Raw genomic sequence first — 19383 nt, forward strand, 5'->3', positions numbered from 1 at the left:
CAGGAGGGTTCTAAAGCCCATTAGGCATCTGTCCTAAGCCTTGCCACCAGCATGGTGGTCCCCTTGGAGCTGGGGCCAGCAGGCTGCCCAAGGAGAGGGGAGCCAGTGCATGTTGGGCAATGGAGCAGGTCAAAGCTTCCATGGTGGTTCAACCATGGATGGCCACTTTGTGTCCAGCCAGGGTGATAGAGGGAAACCTCGTCTCCACCAAAAATGAAATAAAAATGTTTTAGGACAACAGCTTAAACAACGATTTTATCGATCCCTTTTTATACCACAGCTGTTGCCTATTTTCCTAGTGTCTCCCTACAGACTTCACCCATGTGTGTATTCGTTGGGAGGTTATTGTTGGAGGGCAGAGGATGTTCATTTTAGTCTAATTTCTACTAGTTTGCATTCGAATATTCCCACTAGTCCATGTTAAGGAGCCATTCCACTAATGGTTTGTGTTTTTTAGTTTATTGAATACTGTGCTGCCTGGTTCAATTGCAACAACTTTTTAAAAAGCTGCCTGAGGTACCGGATTCGAAGTTACTCATTATCAATCTATTGGAATACTTTGAATTCACAGAATTTCTAAGTTAGAAGGGACTGCAGGCCATGTTGTACAGTTCCTACCTAAGCCTGAATTGCCTAGACCAGGGGTGGGGAACCTGCGGCCTTGAAGCCACATGTGGCCCTCTAGGTCCTCAAGTGCAGCCCTTTGACTGAATCCAAACTTATGGCCTCGAGGATGCAGGTTCCCCACCCCTGGCCTAGACCGCATAGGGCAGCCCATTTCACTTTGGGTCCATACTAGTTGTTTTTCACTATTAAGGGTAGTGGAACCACCACACGTCCCACAGTCTTGGATGTGTTTCTAGAGGAAACGGGAGGGGCACTAGAGAAAGCAAAGATGGCAAAAGCAGTTAAACTAGAGCAGGTATACACAGAGGAGATCTGTCTTGGCAGTGTGACTACTTTGAGGGCATTGAGGGGTCACCTCTGAAGGTATTGGAAGGAAGGGGTGGATGAGATGAGACGGGACCCGGCTGAGGGTGTTGAGAATACAGGATAGCCCAGCCCTTGCCCCCTTTGCTTCTGGTCCTCCTTTTGTCTAAGGCAGACCCTCCCACAGAAATCTCACAGTCATTGGCTTCATTCCCCCCAAATCTCAGCCATATCCCAAAGCAGATTTGCTTGTTGAAACTTATATTTTTCCACTTGTTTATTTAATTTCTTTTGCTACTCCATAAAATAATGAAATCATTACTGAAGTGTTAGAATAATATGGTTTGTGGGGAGCCAGATATATCCTGTTTAGGCCTCTTAGACTGCTGCAAGGCAGGGTCAATTGAGAATGGGTCCATGCACGGCAAAGCCAGTTTTAGGATAAGAAGACTTGGCAAAGAAAGCCTGCCTTTGTAGCTAATTACCTGCATGGGAGATGACAGAAATGTTTGCTTATCTATATGTGAGAGAACATCAATGTTTCAATTGGTTAGCCTTGAGGAAAAATAGTCTCACCCCCAGGAACAAGGAGATAAAAAACTTAACCAATACTTTATTGTACTCTTCTTTGAAGTCTGGATGACTCAGCAGTTAACCTGTGTAAAATACTGTCAGTAACTCCATTAAAATCAGTCTATAGCCTGACTATATGACTTGCCTAGCCCCATGTCTTTGTCTTTTTGTGTCAATTACTTCATCATATATTTACGCCACTGTGGGCACAATGGTTTTTACTATTATTATTTTATATGCAATTTAACTGTCACACGATTTCTGCTTCTAAGGTCATCAGCTGGATTTGGAATAATCTTATGGTAGCCCCCATTGTACCATCTTGCCCAAAATGTGCCTTTATCTCCTACAAGAATAAACTGATTCAAAGAAAACAGATTGAGCAAAGATTCTAATGGAAATGTGCAGCCGTTGGTTGAGGGTTGTTAGGAAAGCAGAAATGGGAACAAAGAGTCAATAGTGAATGAATAATACTCGGGGACAAATAGAATTTCTATTCAGGTTAATATTTGATAAAGGGTCATTTTAGCATGTCTTTTGGACTCATCCGGTCTTGCAGGTGGGCCAGCTTGGACATTGCAGGTCAAACCCTAGTGTTTAAATAGAGGTGGAAAGTCTTGATAAGAGATAAAAGAAGAATTCAGCCATCTGAGCATGCTTTACTGTGTGTGTCTAGACTGCAGAGATGAATGAACGGCTGCAGAAAATGGGAGAGAGCTCTCTTAGAAATTTCTCCATGGACACCGAAACAAGTTTGTACAACTTTGAAGGTGAAGATTATAGAGAAAAACAAAAGGTAACTTTGGATGTGGGACCGAAGGGCCCCGAGTTTCACAATTGTCCTTTATAAACATCTAGTTTCACCATCTCTCACATTCATCCCCTTTTCTTCACTCCTTTGGCCACCAGCCTAGTTTAAGCCCTTCTTGCTTGGACTGGTTTAATAGCCTTCTAAACTGTTTCCCTGGTTCCAGTTTTCTCTGGTCCACAGTTTCCAAAACCTTCCTGAGACACAGCTGTGACCACATCATTCCCTCTGTTCAAGAACATTCAATGGCTGCCTCTTGCTTAGGGGGCAAGATACAGATTCCTCAGCTTGATATGTAAAGTCCTCCACAACCTCTAGCAAACCCTTCCAGACATTGCATATTACTTTCCTTCCCATGGTCTTAAATCCTGACAAATTATCAGCTGTTTCCTGAACTCTGTATTTAGTTCCCCATCACCAGGCCTTCGTACCAGCAAAGTCTCTAATGCACGTCCTGCTTTCCTCAGCCTTTTAGATTTCTTCTGTTCCTCGAAGGCTTAGCCCAAGTGCTGTCACCTCCATGAAGCCTCTCTGATCCCCTTGTGTTATTAGTTATCTCTCTCAATCCTCGTATCAGCTTGCTTTTACTTTTCTGTGTCCATTTGTACCCCACAACAAAATATAAGTTCCTTGAGGGGAAGGAATATTTCAGTTTTTGTCTCTGTACCCTCAGTACCTAAAGAAGTGCTTTGTACATACGAGTCCTGGAAAGACCTGTTCCCTCCTCATTTTGGGGAACCCTCCCACCAATCCAGATCAGTGGAGAAGTCCTGGGGACTTGGCCGAGGTACCCCAGAATGACAGTGTTAGTCTGTGGCAGAAGCATGCTCAGACCTTGGGGCTCCCTGATTCCAAGCTCAGCACTCCACTGATTGTGCCAGGTTGTCTTGTACTTCCTAAGCTGCTCCATCATTACTTATTGAAGTGAAGTGAATTAAATTAAAAGAATATAAGGCCACATGGGATCATCAGGTGAAGGCTCAGGCTGGATGAGACCTGAGAGGCTATCCAGTCCAGCTCCCTCATTTTACAGATGAGGAGTTGGGACCTAGAAAGATGAGAGGCTTTGCCCATGGTCATACATTTTACCAAGTGTTTGAATGAGTGTTTGAATCCAGGCCTTGCTGACTCCAGCATTTGTTTGCCTCACCCCTAAAATGACCAAGCCAGGATTTTCATGATCATGAAATTTGATTGGAACTTAACCTATATAACATTTAGTCAGTTCAAGTGACAAGCATTTACTAAGTACCCACTGTGTGCCAGTCACTACTCTGCATTAAACCCTAGGGTTACAAAGAAAGGCAAAAAACTGTTAAGGAACTCACCCTCTGATGGGAGAGACAATGTGCAAAGAACTATATATATACAAACAATCTATAGCCAGAATGAATTGCATATACTCTCAGAAGAAAGGCACTAAGCTTAATGAGGACCAGGAAAGGCTTCTTGCAGAAAGCTGGACTTTAGCTAAGACTTGAAGGATACCACGGAAACCAGGAGGCGGAGATGAGGAGGGAGAGAGTTCCAGGCGTGATGGACAGCCGGAGCAAATACTCAGAGTCAGGAGGTGGAGTGTCTTTTGCAAGGCACAGCCAGGAGTCCAGTGACACTGGATCCCAGAGTACGTGGAAGGGAGGAAAGTGTGAGAAGACCGGCAAGGTAGGAGGGGACCAGGTTAAGAGAACCTTTAAAAGCCAAACTGAAGATTATAATATAATAAATGAAATGAAATATCATTAAGCTGGGCTTTCTTTGGCTTGGTTGGACCTGTGCTTTAGGCAAATCACCTTGGCAGCTGAGAGGAGGCTGGATTGGAGAGGGGAGAGACTTTGAAGCAGGCAGCCCCTCCAGGAGCCCACTGAAATAGTTTAGGTACAAGGTGCCTGACCAGGGCTTCCAAGATGCCAAAGAGGGCAATCGATGGGTCTTGGCAACAGATTGGCTATGAGGGGGTGAGAGCAAGTGAGGAGGCCAGGACGACTCTGAGTTTGGGAGCCTGAGGGGTTGGGAGAATGGTTGGTTGTGTCCTTTAATTGTGAAGAGGGGTGTGGGATGAGGGGTAAAGATAGTAGAGTTCTGTTTGGGGGGCATATTGAATTGGAGATATCTCTGTGTTATTCATTTTGATATAAGGTGGTCCAGAGGACTTTGAAGATGGTTTAGTCCAACCATCATTTTATAGCTAGACTCCATTCTAACATATGGACTTAATTAAGACATGCTAAAAGAACTTTTTGATAGTGTCATCTATAAAGCAGCCCCATATAATGCAACCCAGGGACAGCATTATCAGGGAGGCTGATGCTTATTTAACCTGGCAAGTTTTATTATACATCATTTTGTAAACTAGCCTAATGAATATTAGTAATAATTTTTTCTTCTATTTGTCAATTTTACAAAGAATCAGAGCTTTTACTATTTTAGTTTACAGCATAACCAGTATATTGCCGATGCTCAGTTACTGTCCCTGGCTCTTGACTTCCTGTTGAGATGGCGGCCTAGCTGCATTTTACCTGTAGAATTACCCTTGAGCAAAGCTTCTTTTTACATTATCTTTTACTCGTTATGTGGGACTTTTATGAATTTGAAAATAGTATCCAGGGGCTTATTGGTAATAAGAATGTTTTGTACATTTGAGGGGAAAAAATTTAATTTTGTAAGAAGCTAAATACCAGTAAAAACATTGTTTCATTCCTAGGAAGCAAACCGATTTTTCAAAAAGTAACTTAGCTAATTTTTATCTACTTGGGTATTTTTATGTGAACTTGCTAAGTCTCTTAGCAATAAATTCCACCTCACACAGACATAGAGGGATCTGTAGCTATAACCTGAGCATTTGGTCATAAACCTCAGTTATATTATAAAATTGAAGAAGTCATTCATGCACACGATAATAAATAAGCAGGGTGTTTTCTCTAAAGACTTTGAGCTAAGATTACATTGAAATTTTGTGACTTCCATTTTTCTAGCGAGGTTCTCAAAATGTGGGAAATATTCCCCTGAGAAGACAAGTGAAACTTGAAGGAATATTGCTTAAATGCTAACCTTGACAAATCTGAAGTGTGCCGATAAAGTAATGACGTTGATTCTCATGGCTTAGGGTAAGCAGATCTTGTATCAGGGGAAAGAATGAATTCTGTTTGAGACTTTTTCAGTGTGACTGTGAGCTCGCATAAGAGAGAGGCTAAGAGGTCAGTGCTGAAAATACAGATCGGAAGTAATGTATAGTGGAGAGTAAGCTGGTTCTGCAATAAGAACTGGGTTTGAATCCTCCTGATGCTTACTGCTTGGGTGACCTTGCGCACTTCTCCCTAGGTCTCAGTTTCCCCCTCTGTAAAGTGAGGCAGTTGGAGGTTAGATGGCCTTTGAGGTTCCTTTCAGCTCTAGAACTAGGTTTCTTTGTGTGACTTTGAGCAAGCCCCTTCACTTTTTCCGGACCTTTTTCCTTCTCTGTAAAATATGGCGTCCACTGTCCTTTCTCATTATGGGTCTTGGGTCCTGTGTGTGTGACCTTAGGCAAGTCCTTTTACCTCCTTGGGCCTCAGTTTCCTTTCCTGTAAAATGAGGGGCTTGGAGAAGATGGCTTCTGAGATACCTTCCAACTTTAGAACAGTGATCCTGTACATGGGGATGATTGTTGAGTCTATTTATTAAGGGAATAAGTTTAGAGGAAGAATAAGAGAAGACTAGAGCTCAAACCTTACAAGCCTGATAGGATAGTAAGAAGAATTAATAGAGAGGGAAGTCAGGGAAGGAGGAGAAAAGGGAGAGTGGTATTGTAAAGGAGGAAGGAATTTCAAGAAATGCTCTGGTCATTTCACGTGAGGTTTGTCTGTCTTTAGAACCAGATTAGGTCTTACTTATTGGGAAGGCCCAAAGCAAGAAGGGCATCTTCTTTCCAGTTCAACAAAAGAAGTAGAGAAACATTTAATAAACACTGACTGTCCCCTAGGGTGGGGGGGGTTGTGCCATAGTGCATAGAGCACCAGGCTTGGAATCAGGAAGACTCATCTTCATGAGTTCAAATCTGGCCTCAGACACTTATAGCTTTGTGACCCTGGGCAAGTCACTTCACCCTGTTTGCCTCAGTTTCCTCATCTGTAAAATTAGCTGGAGAAGGAAATGGCAAACCCCTCCAGTATCTCTGCCAAGAAAACCCAAATGGGGTCATAGAGAGTTGTAAATGACTGAACAACGAGTGTGCTGGGTACTGTTAGGCACTGGAGATAGAACGACAAAAGAATGAAATGATCCCCAGTGAGCCTCCATTCTGCAGGGGCTCTACAGCATTGCTACAAAATTGTAAAATGGCAAGAGACTTGAGAAAAGACAGTTTACAACAGCTGCTGAGCTCAAGGAGATGACTGACCAATTGAGGAAGATTACAAGTTTTGCTCTGTAGCAGTAAGGGACAAGGTGAGAGTAGGGAACCTGAATTTGTAGTGAATCTACACAGTGGCATGATGTGTTTGTCAGTCAGTCAGTCAGTCAACAAACATTAAGTGCCTGCTATGTGCCGGGCACTGTGGTAAGCATCTCAGCAGGATGAATCGAAAGTAGGGTGTGATCCAGCCTGAGAGCAGTGTTAGGATGGGGAACTGAGCACTGGGGATGGGTGGAATGTATGGTTGAATTGGATAACTGCAGAATCAAGAGTCTGAAGGGAAGAAAGTAGGGCCAGAGTAGGGCTGGTGACCTGGGAGCAGAGAAAGGGATAGTACAACTGAGGTAACATGATGTAGTGAGTGGAGTCATTATCCTGACTTGGGGTCAGGGAGAGTTGAGTTTGAATCCTGCCCTTAACACTAGCTGTGGTCCTGTGGCCAAGGCACTTTACATCTTTGACTTTGTTTCCTCATTTGCAAAATGAGGATGATGAGAGTTGAAGTACCTACTCGAAGCAGTAGTACTGGCTTGAAAGAGATAACTAATGTAATGTATAGAAAGCAATTTGTAAACCTCAGTGTTACAAAAAGGCCAGCTCTTAGTCGCTTAACTGCTGCTTGCCTCAGTTTCCTTATCTGTAAAATGGGGATAATTGCACCTACCTCCCAAGGTAGTGGTGAGGCTCAAATGAGGTCATAATTGTAAAGTGCTTAGCTATATAAATGTTAGCCATTATTGTTGTTGATAATAATAACTAAAGGTTGTAGTAAAGATGAAGAATACGTTTAGGAGTGAGGTGGAGAGAGAGATGAAAAGATAAGCAGGGCAAGAAGAGAGAAATTTAGTACTTAAGACCATGGAGGGAGCTGTTGTGAATGATGGTGTGGTCTAAGATAAGACCAACCATGTGCATGACTGAGGTAGAGTCAAGATTGACGTCTTGGCAGTTGAGGAGGCTGGGTGAAGTGGGAGGCCAAGGGACCTTGAAGGGACATCCATGTGTATTTTGAAGTGACTTGGAGGCTGGTAGGTGACAGCACCAAGGACCTGGGCGGGCAATCTGGTGAAGACAATGTTAAATCCTGGAGCATGCCCAGGTGCAGAGTAGGGTGGTGGCAGAGAAGGGGGTTCTGAATTATATTTTCCAGCTAATTGTGATCCTTGCTTCCTGCCCCGCCCCACCCCGCCCCATTCACCTCTTTCTCTTGGTTTCAATAGATGTATGACAGACTCCTACTGTGATGTGGCCCATAGTCTTTACCCTTTCTACCTCTTATTCTTTTCATCAGTGTATCAGTTCCACTGATCCAGTATCTCCCTAGAGGTCTGTGAGTTCCCCTGACCCTCAGAATTCACTCACTGAGGCCATCTCATAATATAGGAGAGTCCTTTCATGTTAGTATCCCAGAGGTCACGGATACTCCATCAAAATTGTTTGAGAGAATTTTAGTATAATGTTCAGAGACTTTCCATTGAAATTTTCATTAGGCTTGTTGAAACACAGATTCTTGAGACGTTGTAGGTTATGAAGTACCATTTACAACTTTTGCATCGGGCTTCAATTAGTTCCCTCTCATTTCAGGCATCTTTGTCTGCTGTCTTTTCCAAGCATGTTTTGGAAATGCTTAAATTCCTGGTTTTGTTTGCTATCTAGCTCAGCATGATGGAGTGGATAGAGCCTCCTAAGCGAGAACGCAAGGCCAATTATGCGGTGGATGCCTATTTCAGGGAGGCTTTACGTGTCAGTGAGCCGAAGGTTCCAAAGGTAAGTGAAGTTGGCTCTGTATTCTGAATGTGGCTTGGTACCATGTAGAATAGAGCATCCCACCAGCCAAATCTCGCTCCTTTGAGTTGGACAACAACTGTGCCCCAAAAGGCCCGCTCTGACACACCCTTAAGGGGGATGGAATCCTGTGCCCCAACGCAACTGTTAGAAAGGGGTCCCCCATACACAGTCATTTCCTTTTTTTAGCAAAACGAGTCAAGTATCATTATGGATTGTTTTTTTTTTTTCCATTTCCTTCTACAGGCCCCCCGACCACCAAAACAACCAAACATCCAAGATTTTCAATTCTTTCCACCACGTTTATTTGAGCTTCTGGAAAAAGAAATTCTTTATTATCGGAAGACTATAGGTTATAAGGTAATTCCTCCCTCTCTACCATCCCTGTTTAGTGAGCAATGAACTCTCTTGCAATGTCAAAGTATCGGTTCATTTGAAGTAAGTAGGGGCAATCTGTGTTTATAAAACGAAAAGGAGATTTAAGGTGCCATGAAATTCTCCTGGATCACCACTTTAGTCTCCTGGATCACCAATTCTCACTTAATGAGATGAATGGAACTTTATGAGGTATTCGAACATGATATCAATGTAGAATTTTGTGATGACTGTTTACAAAGCCTCAGTGAGGTATTTGTGTATGTAATTAAAAGGAAGGCCATGATTTAAGGTCAAGGAAATTGGTGCTGAAGCCTATACATGGGGTTCTTTGTTTATACTTGGGGATAGTTCTTAGTGGACTGTGTGTTTGCTTTTGGGGTCACTTCAGTAGGAATGATAACAAGTTTACACATTTCAGACAAGTCATCTTAGGACATAACACAGAATAGGTGAAGGGCCCGTTTTCAAGCTGAGCTAAATGCCATTAAGTTAGAATGTGTTCACTGAATTAAGTAAGAGGGGCAGGCTATTTCCAGAGGTTGAGAAATAAATTAATTTGTGAAGGGCTGGTAAAAAAAATAGATGTCTATAACCATAGGAGAAAATAAACAGTAGCAACCACATACCTGTTTTGCATTTGTTAAAATCCTCAACTTTATGTATATGTGCATTGGATTGTGACTTTCAGGGAGCAGAGGTTGATAGCTGCCAAGGGTCCAGAAACGCTCTATGTTGACAGTTGTAGAGTTGGAGTATGGAGCTGTAGGAAGGCTTTTTAGATTAGGCTGCAATGTGGTGAAATATTGAAAAGGAGCCCAACCAAGAAGACCCAAGCCTACCTACAGCCTTACTTAGGTTTCAGAAAACTTCTGGCCCGTCCAGGAACAGGGGGCTGGTTAGAGACCAGTGGAGGAAATAGTTAGAAATGTGACTCTCTTGAAACCAACAGGACTGGATAAAACATATCTTCAGGTTTTCAAAGCAATAAACAGAAAAGCAGCACTGCCCCTCTGGAAAACTCCCAAGAGAACAGGACTACAAGCAGTTTTTAAGAAAAGAAAGATGATGAGGTGGGAGTGAATGTAGGTGAGGTGTTTTTGGGGACTGAAGAGGCAGTACACTCTAGCCTGGGCCTGAACATGGAGGCCCTCTTCTTATTAAAAACTCAACCAGATAAAAATCACCAAATTAATAAGCACATCATTATGTTTTTGTCTCAGTGAACTGGGTTATAAGAAGTCAGGTTTTTTAAATGACATTGTATTTTTTTTAATGAACACAAATCAGTTTTCTCTCCCTCTTACTCCTCTCTACTGAAAACAAGAAAAGAAAAACAAAACTCTTGTAACAAAGGTGCATAGAGATTTAAGGAGGTGAAAAAACATTGTCTCTTAAAGTTTGAAGGAATAATATTCACATTTTAAAATCTGATATTTACCACACTAATCAGAAGGAAGACTTGAAAAGGAGGCCTAGCATTTGATTCATGAACCCCCTCATAGACCTCAAAGTGGGGCTGAACCATTTAAGCTTCAGATCTGATCACATGGCATTCTGCAGCCCAAAGATGACCCAAGGCCTGTGAGCATGGCAACTGTGACCTAATGAGAGGGGGATGGGATGTTCACAGGAAGGGGGGGGGGCAAGGAACAGCAGCTAAGCAGTTCCGGAGTGCTGGGTAGCCAGCCATCCTCCACCCCACACTGGACCACCCCAAGTTCCTCGGAGGGGGGGAACCAGTGGCCTTAAGGCCCCACATGTAGCCTTCTAGGTCCTTAAATGTGACCTTTTGACTGAATCTGAATTTTACAGTTTGGTAAAATTTAGATTCAGTCAAAAGGCTGCACTTAAGGACCTAAAAGGCCACATGTTGCCTTAAGGTTTCAGATTCTCCACTCCTGTCCTAGAGAGTGTAACTTGGCTCTCTGATGAAACTTAACAGGGCTAACAGTGGGACACATTGAATTTTGGGTACAATCCTAGATTTAACTTAATCGACTTCCAGTTTCAACTTAGCTGTACCTGATTGCTATCCCAGTCTGGCATTCTAAGAATGGCTTTGGGTTTTTTTCCACTCTTTTTTCTCCCCCATTCTCTGGCTTCTTCCCTTCCCTCAGTTGCCTGTATGTGGGGTGATGTCTGCTGTTGCCCAGGGAGGTAGTGTTGAGGGGGAATGAGAAGGAGGACAAGAATGGAAAGTGGGGGGGGAAGGGGAAGGCAGAATATTGGAGGCCCCCACTGCCGCTCTCTCCTTTTGCTCTCTGCCTGAAAAGTTAATTGGCAGGAGAGAAGAGGGGAGAGTGGGGCTTTCTGCCACCATTCCGCCCCCCACCCACCCACCCCCACCCCTGCTTTGTACCCTCTTCTGCAGTCCTAAGAAGCCTTGGCTTTCTTTTCTGCTCTAATGAGCTCCCCTGTTTCACCAGCAGCTTGGAGCTGAGGGAATTCCCACTGCTAGGGTCACATTAGAGAGAGATGTGCGCTTGGCATCCCAAGTCGGAACTTAGAATGCATTTCCCCATAGAAACGAGGCTATAAACAGTGGTTCAGTTTTGTAGCCATGGCTGAAATAGGCTGGGTTTGTTGGCCTGAGCTGAGAACCTAAGCCCCATTTATCACATAGTTTCAGTGGGAAAATACATTCTGCATTCCAAACACAATCTATGTAAGTCGAGGACTGCCTCTGTTTAGAAAAGAAAAACTAAATAGTGAAATTGAGGCTCTCTTGGCTTGAATTACAACCGCAGGGAGAGTGGGGAAAGTCTCCTGTTGCCTGAGGGCAGCATAGAGACCAGGGCTTTGGGGACTATTTCTCTGTTGGTCTTGAGGTAGGGTGGGATTTGATCAGAAGATCTTACCCATCGCCAATTTTGGTCGAGGGTTCCTGGGTAGTGACCCTCGCCAGGAACGCTTCCATTGTGAGTTCAGAAACCACTTCTTCGGGCAGAAATTATTCACTCTGGTGAGTCCCCCCAAAAGCCTTTCCTTTTATGTGAGTACTTATATCTTAAGATGGAGATTTCTTTGTGTTCTTTCACTAATTTGATTAGTTAAAAGCTAACCTTGATTAATTGAAGGCTAAGTGTAAACATCCCAAAACAAAACATACCCTCTCCTTATTTCAGTTTCTCAGTGATCATGGAAGAAAATGACTCCAGATTTTTCTAAGGTGGATCAGTCAGTCAGTAAGCATATATGAAGTGTCTGCTATGTCCTAGATCTTTTTTTATAGAGTATTTAATTGAGGGGGAGTTACTTTACCCTTAATTTTGAGGCATGTGTTACCGATCTTTAATCAGAAATGCCTAATAATGCCACATTTAGATTTGTATTTATTTTCATTAACCAGTAATCAGTAGAATGCTTAGAGATCATATACAGTCCTTACTGATGGCCAAAATTTATCGGCTCAAAGATAGACATCTTTAAATAATGATCATTGACTATCGTTTGATAAATAATATGTTACAATCAAGATGATAATAAATCATATCTGAGATCTCAAAATGAATAGATGGGAGGCAGTCTGGTATAACGAAAAGATCACTGGACTTGGGAGACCTGAGTTCACGTCCTGGCTTACATGTTTCCTGATCGTGTCATATTGAATACATATAACCTTCCAGACTCTATTTCTCCATTTGTAAAATGGGGATAATAATATATGCTAACTACCTCACAGAATAAGGAAAATGCTTTTTAAACCTTAAATTGTTGTGTAAATGCGAGCTGTGATTCTAATAAATGGCTCAGAGTAAAATGTTTAGTTTTAGAAATGCTTGTTTAATTCTTGATCCTGGTGTTATGATCCAGTTAAAAGGATATGTAGTTAATAAGCACTCCGCAAGTGATCAGTTCACTCCCTGGCATAGATGTTTTAACTCAGTGATACAATTCAGCTCATTTTTGTGGTTATTTTTCAATTTAAAAATAATTTAGTAAGATTTTATTTTGATCCAGACCTGTGTGGCAGCCCTCCCAGTACCCAGATAGTTCAACATCTCTTCTGTGACTTATAATCTTGGTGCCTGAGGCAGTGAGAACATACATGTCAGAGGGTGTCTTCCTGACTCCACTGCTGCTTTTAAGTTAATAATAGAATGTAAACCAGTCCTTCTTAGGGGCTAGATCTTTCAGAAGCAGCACCAGCTTCTCAGCACTATTCACCAGAGTCATCAAGTTCCATATGCTGGGGGAGGATAATTCAGTCTCTGGAGTTTATCAGTTTATATTCCTCTTAGAACATCACTTAGAAATCTTCAGAGAAATAGTAGCACAGTTGGGTTTGAGATGTGGACTGAAAGCATTTTCCTGGGTTCCTCTCTGTAAATGAGCAAAATGCAAACACCTTTGGCCATTTGTTCTCAATCAGAATTCTGTAGCAAGCCTCTGCTTCACAGGAAGGTGGTTGGTTCTGTAATGTTCATGAGTTTGGGGGATGCAGCACTGTGCAACCAATTTTGCAGAGGTATAGCTAAAAGAGTTTGAGGTGATTTCAGGTTACTTTTTCATTTTATGTGCCATCACATCTAATCCTGCGCTCCATATTTCTGTGGAATGCTGCCTAAAACGCCAGCGTGGGCTAAAGACAAAAAAAGGCCCTTTGCCTCTCCCCACTCTATAGCTCTTCATCAAATGCTGCTTAGTTTGCTGCCTTGAAATCCAAATTGTGCTCAGAGTTTCCCTTTAAAATCTCCTTTTCGGAGATTGCAGTTGTCCGTTATCTGGGCCCCAAACGATAACATACCGACCAAGACATCGGCAAACCCTTCGAAGTATCCGGTCAGCATTATCAAAGGAGTAGGGCTATAATTTATCTGCTTACCTCCATTAGAAGCCAAATGCTGCCAAGAAGCAGATGAAGTAAAATCTGTGAATTGTCTGCCCACTTTAAGAGATTTTTGGGAGATTTTTGGAACTTGCTGAAAGCCTCAGAACTACCTCTTCCATCAGATTTGGAGAGAAGGTCAGGCATTCAAAGTTATTCCAGTGTTGAGGCTTTTGGCAAATAAGCAGGAGACACAAATGGTTGAATTCTAAGTGAAGTCGTTGTTCTCAGAATTGATGGTGCTGTAGGTCCTGGAATCCATTGTATTACATATTCATTGTTCTAAACTCCACAGTTTCAGTTAACTGGTACCTGGAGTAGGATATTTGATTATGTGGGATTTCTAAATAAGAATAGGCATTTTATTTTGTGTGACTAAGTCTTTTCCATTCTGACAATTAGAAGAATGATAGCTACCATTTATATATCACTTTAAGGTTTGGCAAGCATTCTACAAATATTATGTCATTTTACCCTCCTGGCTGTCCTTGGAGGTAGATGCTATTATTATCCACATTTCAAAGATGAGGAAACTGAGGCAGGCTGAGATTAAGTGACTTGGCCAGGGAGTGGCTGGGGGTGAGAGGGGAAGGTTTTACACTATTTACTGGAAACTTTTAAAGATGTCATACTGGACAGCTTGGCTTAAAATTTCTATTGCAAGTTAGGGAAATGTCTTTACTCTTTGGGATTTACCTGCCAAGAAGTTTAATGATGAACAGGTTCATTATTTTGATATTTATATTTTCTTTAAAAGAATATATTCTATAGTCCTTGGAAGATACTGTTTTGCCTTCCAATATTGGCATCCAGGTGGCACAGTGGAGAGTGCCTTTGGCTACTTAATTAGCTGTGTGACCTTTGGGCAGATCACTTAACCTCAGCCTGCCTCAGTTTCTTCACCCTTAAAATGAAAAGGCTGTTTTAAATGACATCCCGGGCCCTTTCCAGCTCTCAAATTTGGTGGTTTTAGCATCCTGTGAGGGATTTGGTTATACAAAGTGGAAAGGGGGAGGATGTGGACTCCAGGTGGCCCGTAGGACATCAAGCCCATGAAAAAGGGAAGGAGCTGAGTATGTTGGGAGACGGGGAGGAGACTGACCTGGGAAGAGCCAGGGGAGCTAAAGAAGAGTGGGGACGAAAAATGAAGAATTAGGCAGGATTTGTTTGTCTAGGACCCTCTTTTTTTTAGTTGCCCCAAATAGTAGGACTGTCTTTTTAAACTGGCTGTCCTGGGAGGGGGGCATGTCTTACTGCTTAGCAAAGCTTGTGGTTTTACCTCCCCAGCATCTCTCACATGTTGCCCTTTCCACCCACATAGCCCCTGCATGAGCTTCACAACTGGTCTCCAAACCATCCTCCATATAGCTGCACCTAGATCATGTCATTCACCTGCTCAGTAAACTTCACTGGCTCGCTGTTACCTGTAGGATCAAGGAGAAAGGCTTGTTTGGCATTGAAAGCCCTTTACAGCCTGATCCCGGCCCCATCTTTCTAGCTATGTTACACATTATTCCTCTTCTCACAACTTACCGGGCCTTACAGCTCCTTCCTGGCCTCTACCTTTTAGAACTCTGGCTCCTTTGAGGCCCCACCTTGCCTGCCTCCGCCCCTTCCCTCCCACCCCGCCCCCCCAAGCTGCTGTGGCTTTGCTTTCCAAATGATCCTCTCTGGATGGGAACTTATGGTCTCTCCCAGCTAGATGGGAAGCTCCTCTAAGGGCAGCCTCCCCCATGTCCCCAGAGCCTAGCTCAGACACTTTATAAATGCTGGTTGACTGACTGATTGATAGAGAATGATCCTATGAAGGAACAATTTGGGGAAGATGAATCCGACATACAGGTTGTATTGGTGAGGGAGAATGAATTAAACTTATTAATGCAGTACAAACTAGGCAGAGCTGTCCTCAGGGGTCAGGAAGATCTGGGTTCGAGTCATTTCCCTGCTCTGTTCCAGGCATCTCTCTAAGCCTAGGAGTTTCACACCAGGTGTGGATCTGCATTGCTAGAGGAATTTTCCTTTTAGGAGTTCCCTATGATTCCATAAGATTCCCTATGGAGTCACAGGTCTGGTTCTCCACCCCACCCCCCACTCCCTGCCACACCCCCATGTGTAGGTAGAGCATTCGCAGAGTAAAAAGCAAGCATTTTATTGTGTTGGTGAAGGTGGGGGGTGGTGTGGGCACAGGATTCCCAGCTCCTTTTTCCTATCCCTAAAGGGCCGGCAATTCTGGGCTAAGGGTACTCTGAGCTCTCCCTGTAAGCAGGTGAGGACAGATGCTCCCCATCCAGCAAGGGCTCTTAAGCTGGGGTCCTTGAACTGCATTTAAAAAAATTGATAACTGGATTTCAAAATAATTGGTTTCCTTTGTAAATCCTACACATTTGATTTTATGCACTTAAAAAAATCTTTTTGGAGAAGAGGTCCATAGGCTTCCCCAGATTGCTAAAAGGGTCCAGGACACAAAAAAGGGTTGGGATTCCTTCCTTCAGGGCTCTAGGTAGGGCCAGGGGGCCAGGAATTACCCTTTGGTAGGTTGCCTCTCCAGCCATGAGCCCTGTCCTTGAACTAACTCCTGACCCTATGGTAGGGGACTTGGGACATTTCGATCAGACACCGAGGTATCTGGTACCTCTTTCTCCCACTATCTGGGAGAATGGGTGATAGACCTATTGGCCAGGAGAGAACAGGGCAGACCACAGTTCCCTCATTGCCAAGGCCCCTTGCTGGTTGTCTTAGATGGGCCCAAGTGTCCAGTCCAGGGGCCAAAGCTCCGAGTGTCCTGCCCTCCCCTTTCTCAAGCCTTCATGGCCACAACCATTACATCATGAGTTGGCCTTCCTTGCTTTGGGCTCATATCTGTTCTTTTTGTCCTTGCCTTCCGTTTTTGCCTCTTCTCCTGACCTTGTTGTATACATTTGTTTCTTTCTCTTTCTCCCTAGCTCTGCCAAATGCTCTCATATCTATCACTGATCAAAACCATTTACTCGAGTTTCTTACCTATTATTCTATTTGAATGTGTGATATTACAGGTTCTTTACTTTGTTTCTTTTCTATATAGGCAAGTTAGCTCTTTGTCCAAAGGAGTATCATAGAGCAGCAGAACTTAACTGTGGAGGAGAGAGGGCCATCCCATAGGGACACCCTGAATTGCATCCTGCCATATCCTGCTTTTTTGGTTTTTGTTTTTGCTTGCATGTTTTTGCTGGGGCTGGTATTTTTTTGTGGTTTTTGAACTTGGGCACAGTCCTGTCCCAATAGCTCATACAATATGCCGGCTTGCTTTTTCGATCCAGTCTTCCCCTACACATATCAATATCTTTATTTTAAGGTAAGAAATTAAGAATTTTAATCTTCTGAGTTATATGTGCTGCATTCAACAAACATGTATTAAACTTTACCATGTTCAAGCTCAGAGCTTTCTGAGGGGGGAATAGAAAGCTGAATAAGACAATCTTTGTTCTTAAGAAGCTTTATAATCTGGTTAGCTGTGCCTCCATTTTCCCCTCTGTAAAATGAAGGGGTTGGACTTCATGGCTTCTCAGGGATTTCTAGCCTTCTGCCTGTGATCCCAGAAGACAAACACATAAGTAGCTATGTAAGATAAATTAGACTATGGTAAGTGGCATTTTAGGGGAACCGGAAAGGTTTTACAAAAGAGTTTGGAGGGGAGGGAGGGTTACTTCTGGGGGAGGAGGGGAGGAGCGAGGTGGTGGAGATAACAGAAAGCTTCATGGGTGAGGAAGGAAGGAAGGGGCCATACTTTCCAGGTGTGAGCAAAAAGCCTGGAGACCAGAAGGATGAGCTCGGGAAAGGTGAGTGCTGCCAGGTTGACCAGTGCATCAGTGAAAGACAGTAAGTAATGTGGGGGAAGGTGGGCAAAATAAGCCAAAACTGGATCATGTCAAAAGGAAAATGTTTGTATTAGATATTTTAGAGTAATACTTAAATTACCCATGAACACTTGGACCTACAGATTTGTTTTTTTTTTTAAAACAACAAATTGAGAAAGAATACAGTTCTAATATATCTTAAACACGGCAGATGCTTCTCTTTGTTCTGCTGTATTACATTCAGCCTTTAAAGGTCAAGTGTTTTGTTTTCATGATTCTGTGCTAAGCTTAGGTGAGAATGGTCACTTGGGTGTTAAATTAAAAAGGCCTTGTTTTCCAACTCCCCACATCTTCATCAAACATAATCACACCTGGAAAGTGAGCAATATGATATTCTATGGCATTCACATATAAAAGAATCCTATTACAGGGGGATTACCTGCTACCCATAGGGAATGAAATTCTGTTTTCCTTAAGGACACCTTTTAGTTTTGAAGCTTTTTTTTTTTAACAGAAATTTTTTTACGATCTCATGGAGTGCCATCTTAAATGATGTTCCCTTTTATTAGATGTAGCTGTAAACCTGGCTGTCATAGATAGGGACATAGAGGTGGGTTAATGACCTGTTATTGTGCTTCAGACTATGTGTATGTAGCGACATGATGATTGTCCCTACCGTGAGTGTGGTGCCCTCTTCCTCTTAGGAATTTTGGCCTCCCTCAGCTGAGATATGCTGTCCCTTCTCTACCTCTGGCTCTGGCCACTCCCTTGTCAGTGTTTACCACTTGCTGTGTCTTCCTCCTGCCCCCATCCCCACTCCCACCCTGTCTCTTCTGGCTCGAGCTACTGCTGTCTCCGTCTTTGCTTCGCTTTTCCACCGGCTACTGCCAGCCCTATCATGTCTTCTGCTCTCTGCCATCAGTATTGTGAATCCATGCTGTGTCTACCGTCTCTTCCTCTCTGACCACTTCTCAACTTTTTTTCTCTCTTGTCTCTCTAGGCTCCTATCACTGCCCTCCTGTATTAAGCTTTCACATTTTAAAAAAAATGGGCTGGTTTATAGACAGCAATGGCCAGGCAGAGTACCTTCTGCCTTTGTGTGACTGACTTACCAGACATAACCCATTGTGTGTAGGCTTTGGCTTTCCAATGCTTCTTACCCAAAGACTGGGTTGGCAGGGGTCAGGTGTGGACTTTCATTTTTGAAGCCGATCCGGGAGTCTAGGGACAAATACTGGATAGCTGAGAATGTCTTGTGTGATGCTGGTATTGGGAGGAGAGGGGAAGGTAATGCCTGATTTCCATGTTCTAAGATTTCTCCGTTAAAGTGAGAAAGAGAGAATACCCTATATGTTATTGTGTACATAGGAGACATAATTGATCACATGGCATACTCCGATCTGGAGTATAATGAGGTAGTCCAGAATAGGCTTTTAGTACAATCACTAGGTGGCACATTTAAAAAACGATTTTCATTACGAGAATTTCATGACAGACAAAATGGCTCCTTTTGTAATAAATGTGGCAAAGGCTATCTCCATGTGTTTAGACTTTATGTCATTCATTAAGCTTGCTGTGTGTCTAGAGCCACAAGAAGAGCGCTCCCTAACCGCTTGCTCATTACTCTTTGCTGTGCTGATTTGTAGGTGCCAAGGAATCCTGAACTCCCCAATTCAGCCCAGGCTCAGAAAGAGGAGCAGAAGAAGATTGATGAAGCCGAGCCTCACACATCTGAGGAGACTGAGGAGAAAGAAAAACTTCTCACTCAAGTAAAAATTTCTCTATCTGATTAGACTTGTAAACTCTTCCCCCAGACAGTCACGAGGCACACTCGACACACTTAGGAAAGAAAGGGTGAACG

General features: G+C 43.1%; 1 protein-coding gene across 3 annotated transcripts in view; it reads left to right on the forward strand.

Moving 5' to 3' along the window:
* The window catches only part of SMARCA1 (SWI/SNF related, matrix associated, actin dependent regulator of chromatin, subfamily a, member 1), a gene marked incomplete at its 3' end in the record, with an annotated part of 90198 nt that overhangs the window by 58217 nt on the left and 12598 nt on the right, over positions 1–19383 (forward strand). For all 3 annotated transcript variants that reach the window (XM_036740185.1, XM_036740184.1, XM_036740186.1), the window contains 4 exon segments: positions 2180–2299; positions 8355–8465; positions 8730–8843; positions 19169–19291. In XM_036740185.1, the coding sequence (XP_036596080.1) occupies positions 2180–2299; positions 8355–8465; positions 8730–8843; positions 19169–19291 (468 nt within the window).

Source organism: Trichosurus vulpecula, chromosome X (genome assembly GCF_011100635.1).
Source record: "Trichosurus vulpecula isolate mTriVul1 chromosome X, mTriVul1.pri, whole genome shotgun sequence".
Taxonomy (NCBI): Eukaryota; Metazoa; Chordata; class Mammalia; order Diprotodontia; family Phalangeridae; genus Trichosurus; species Trichosurus vulpecula.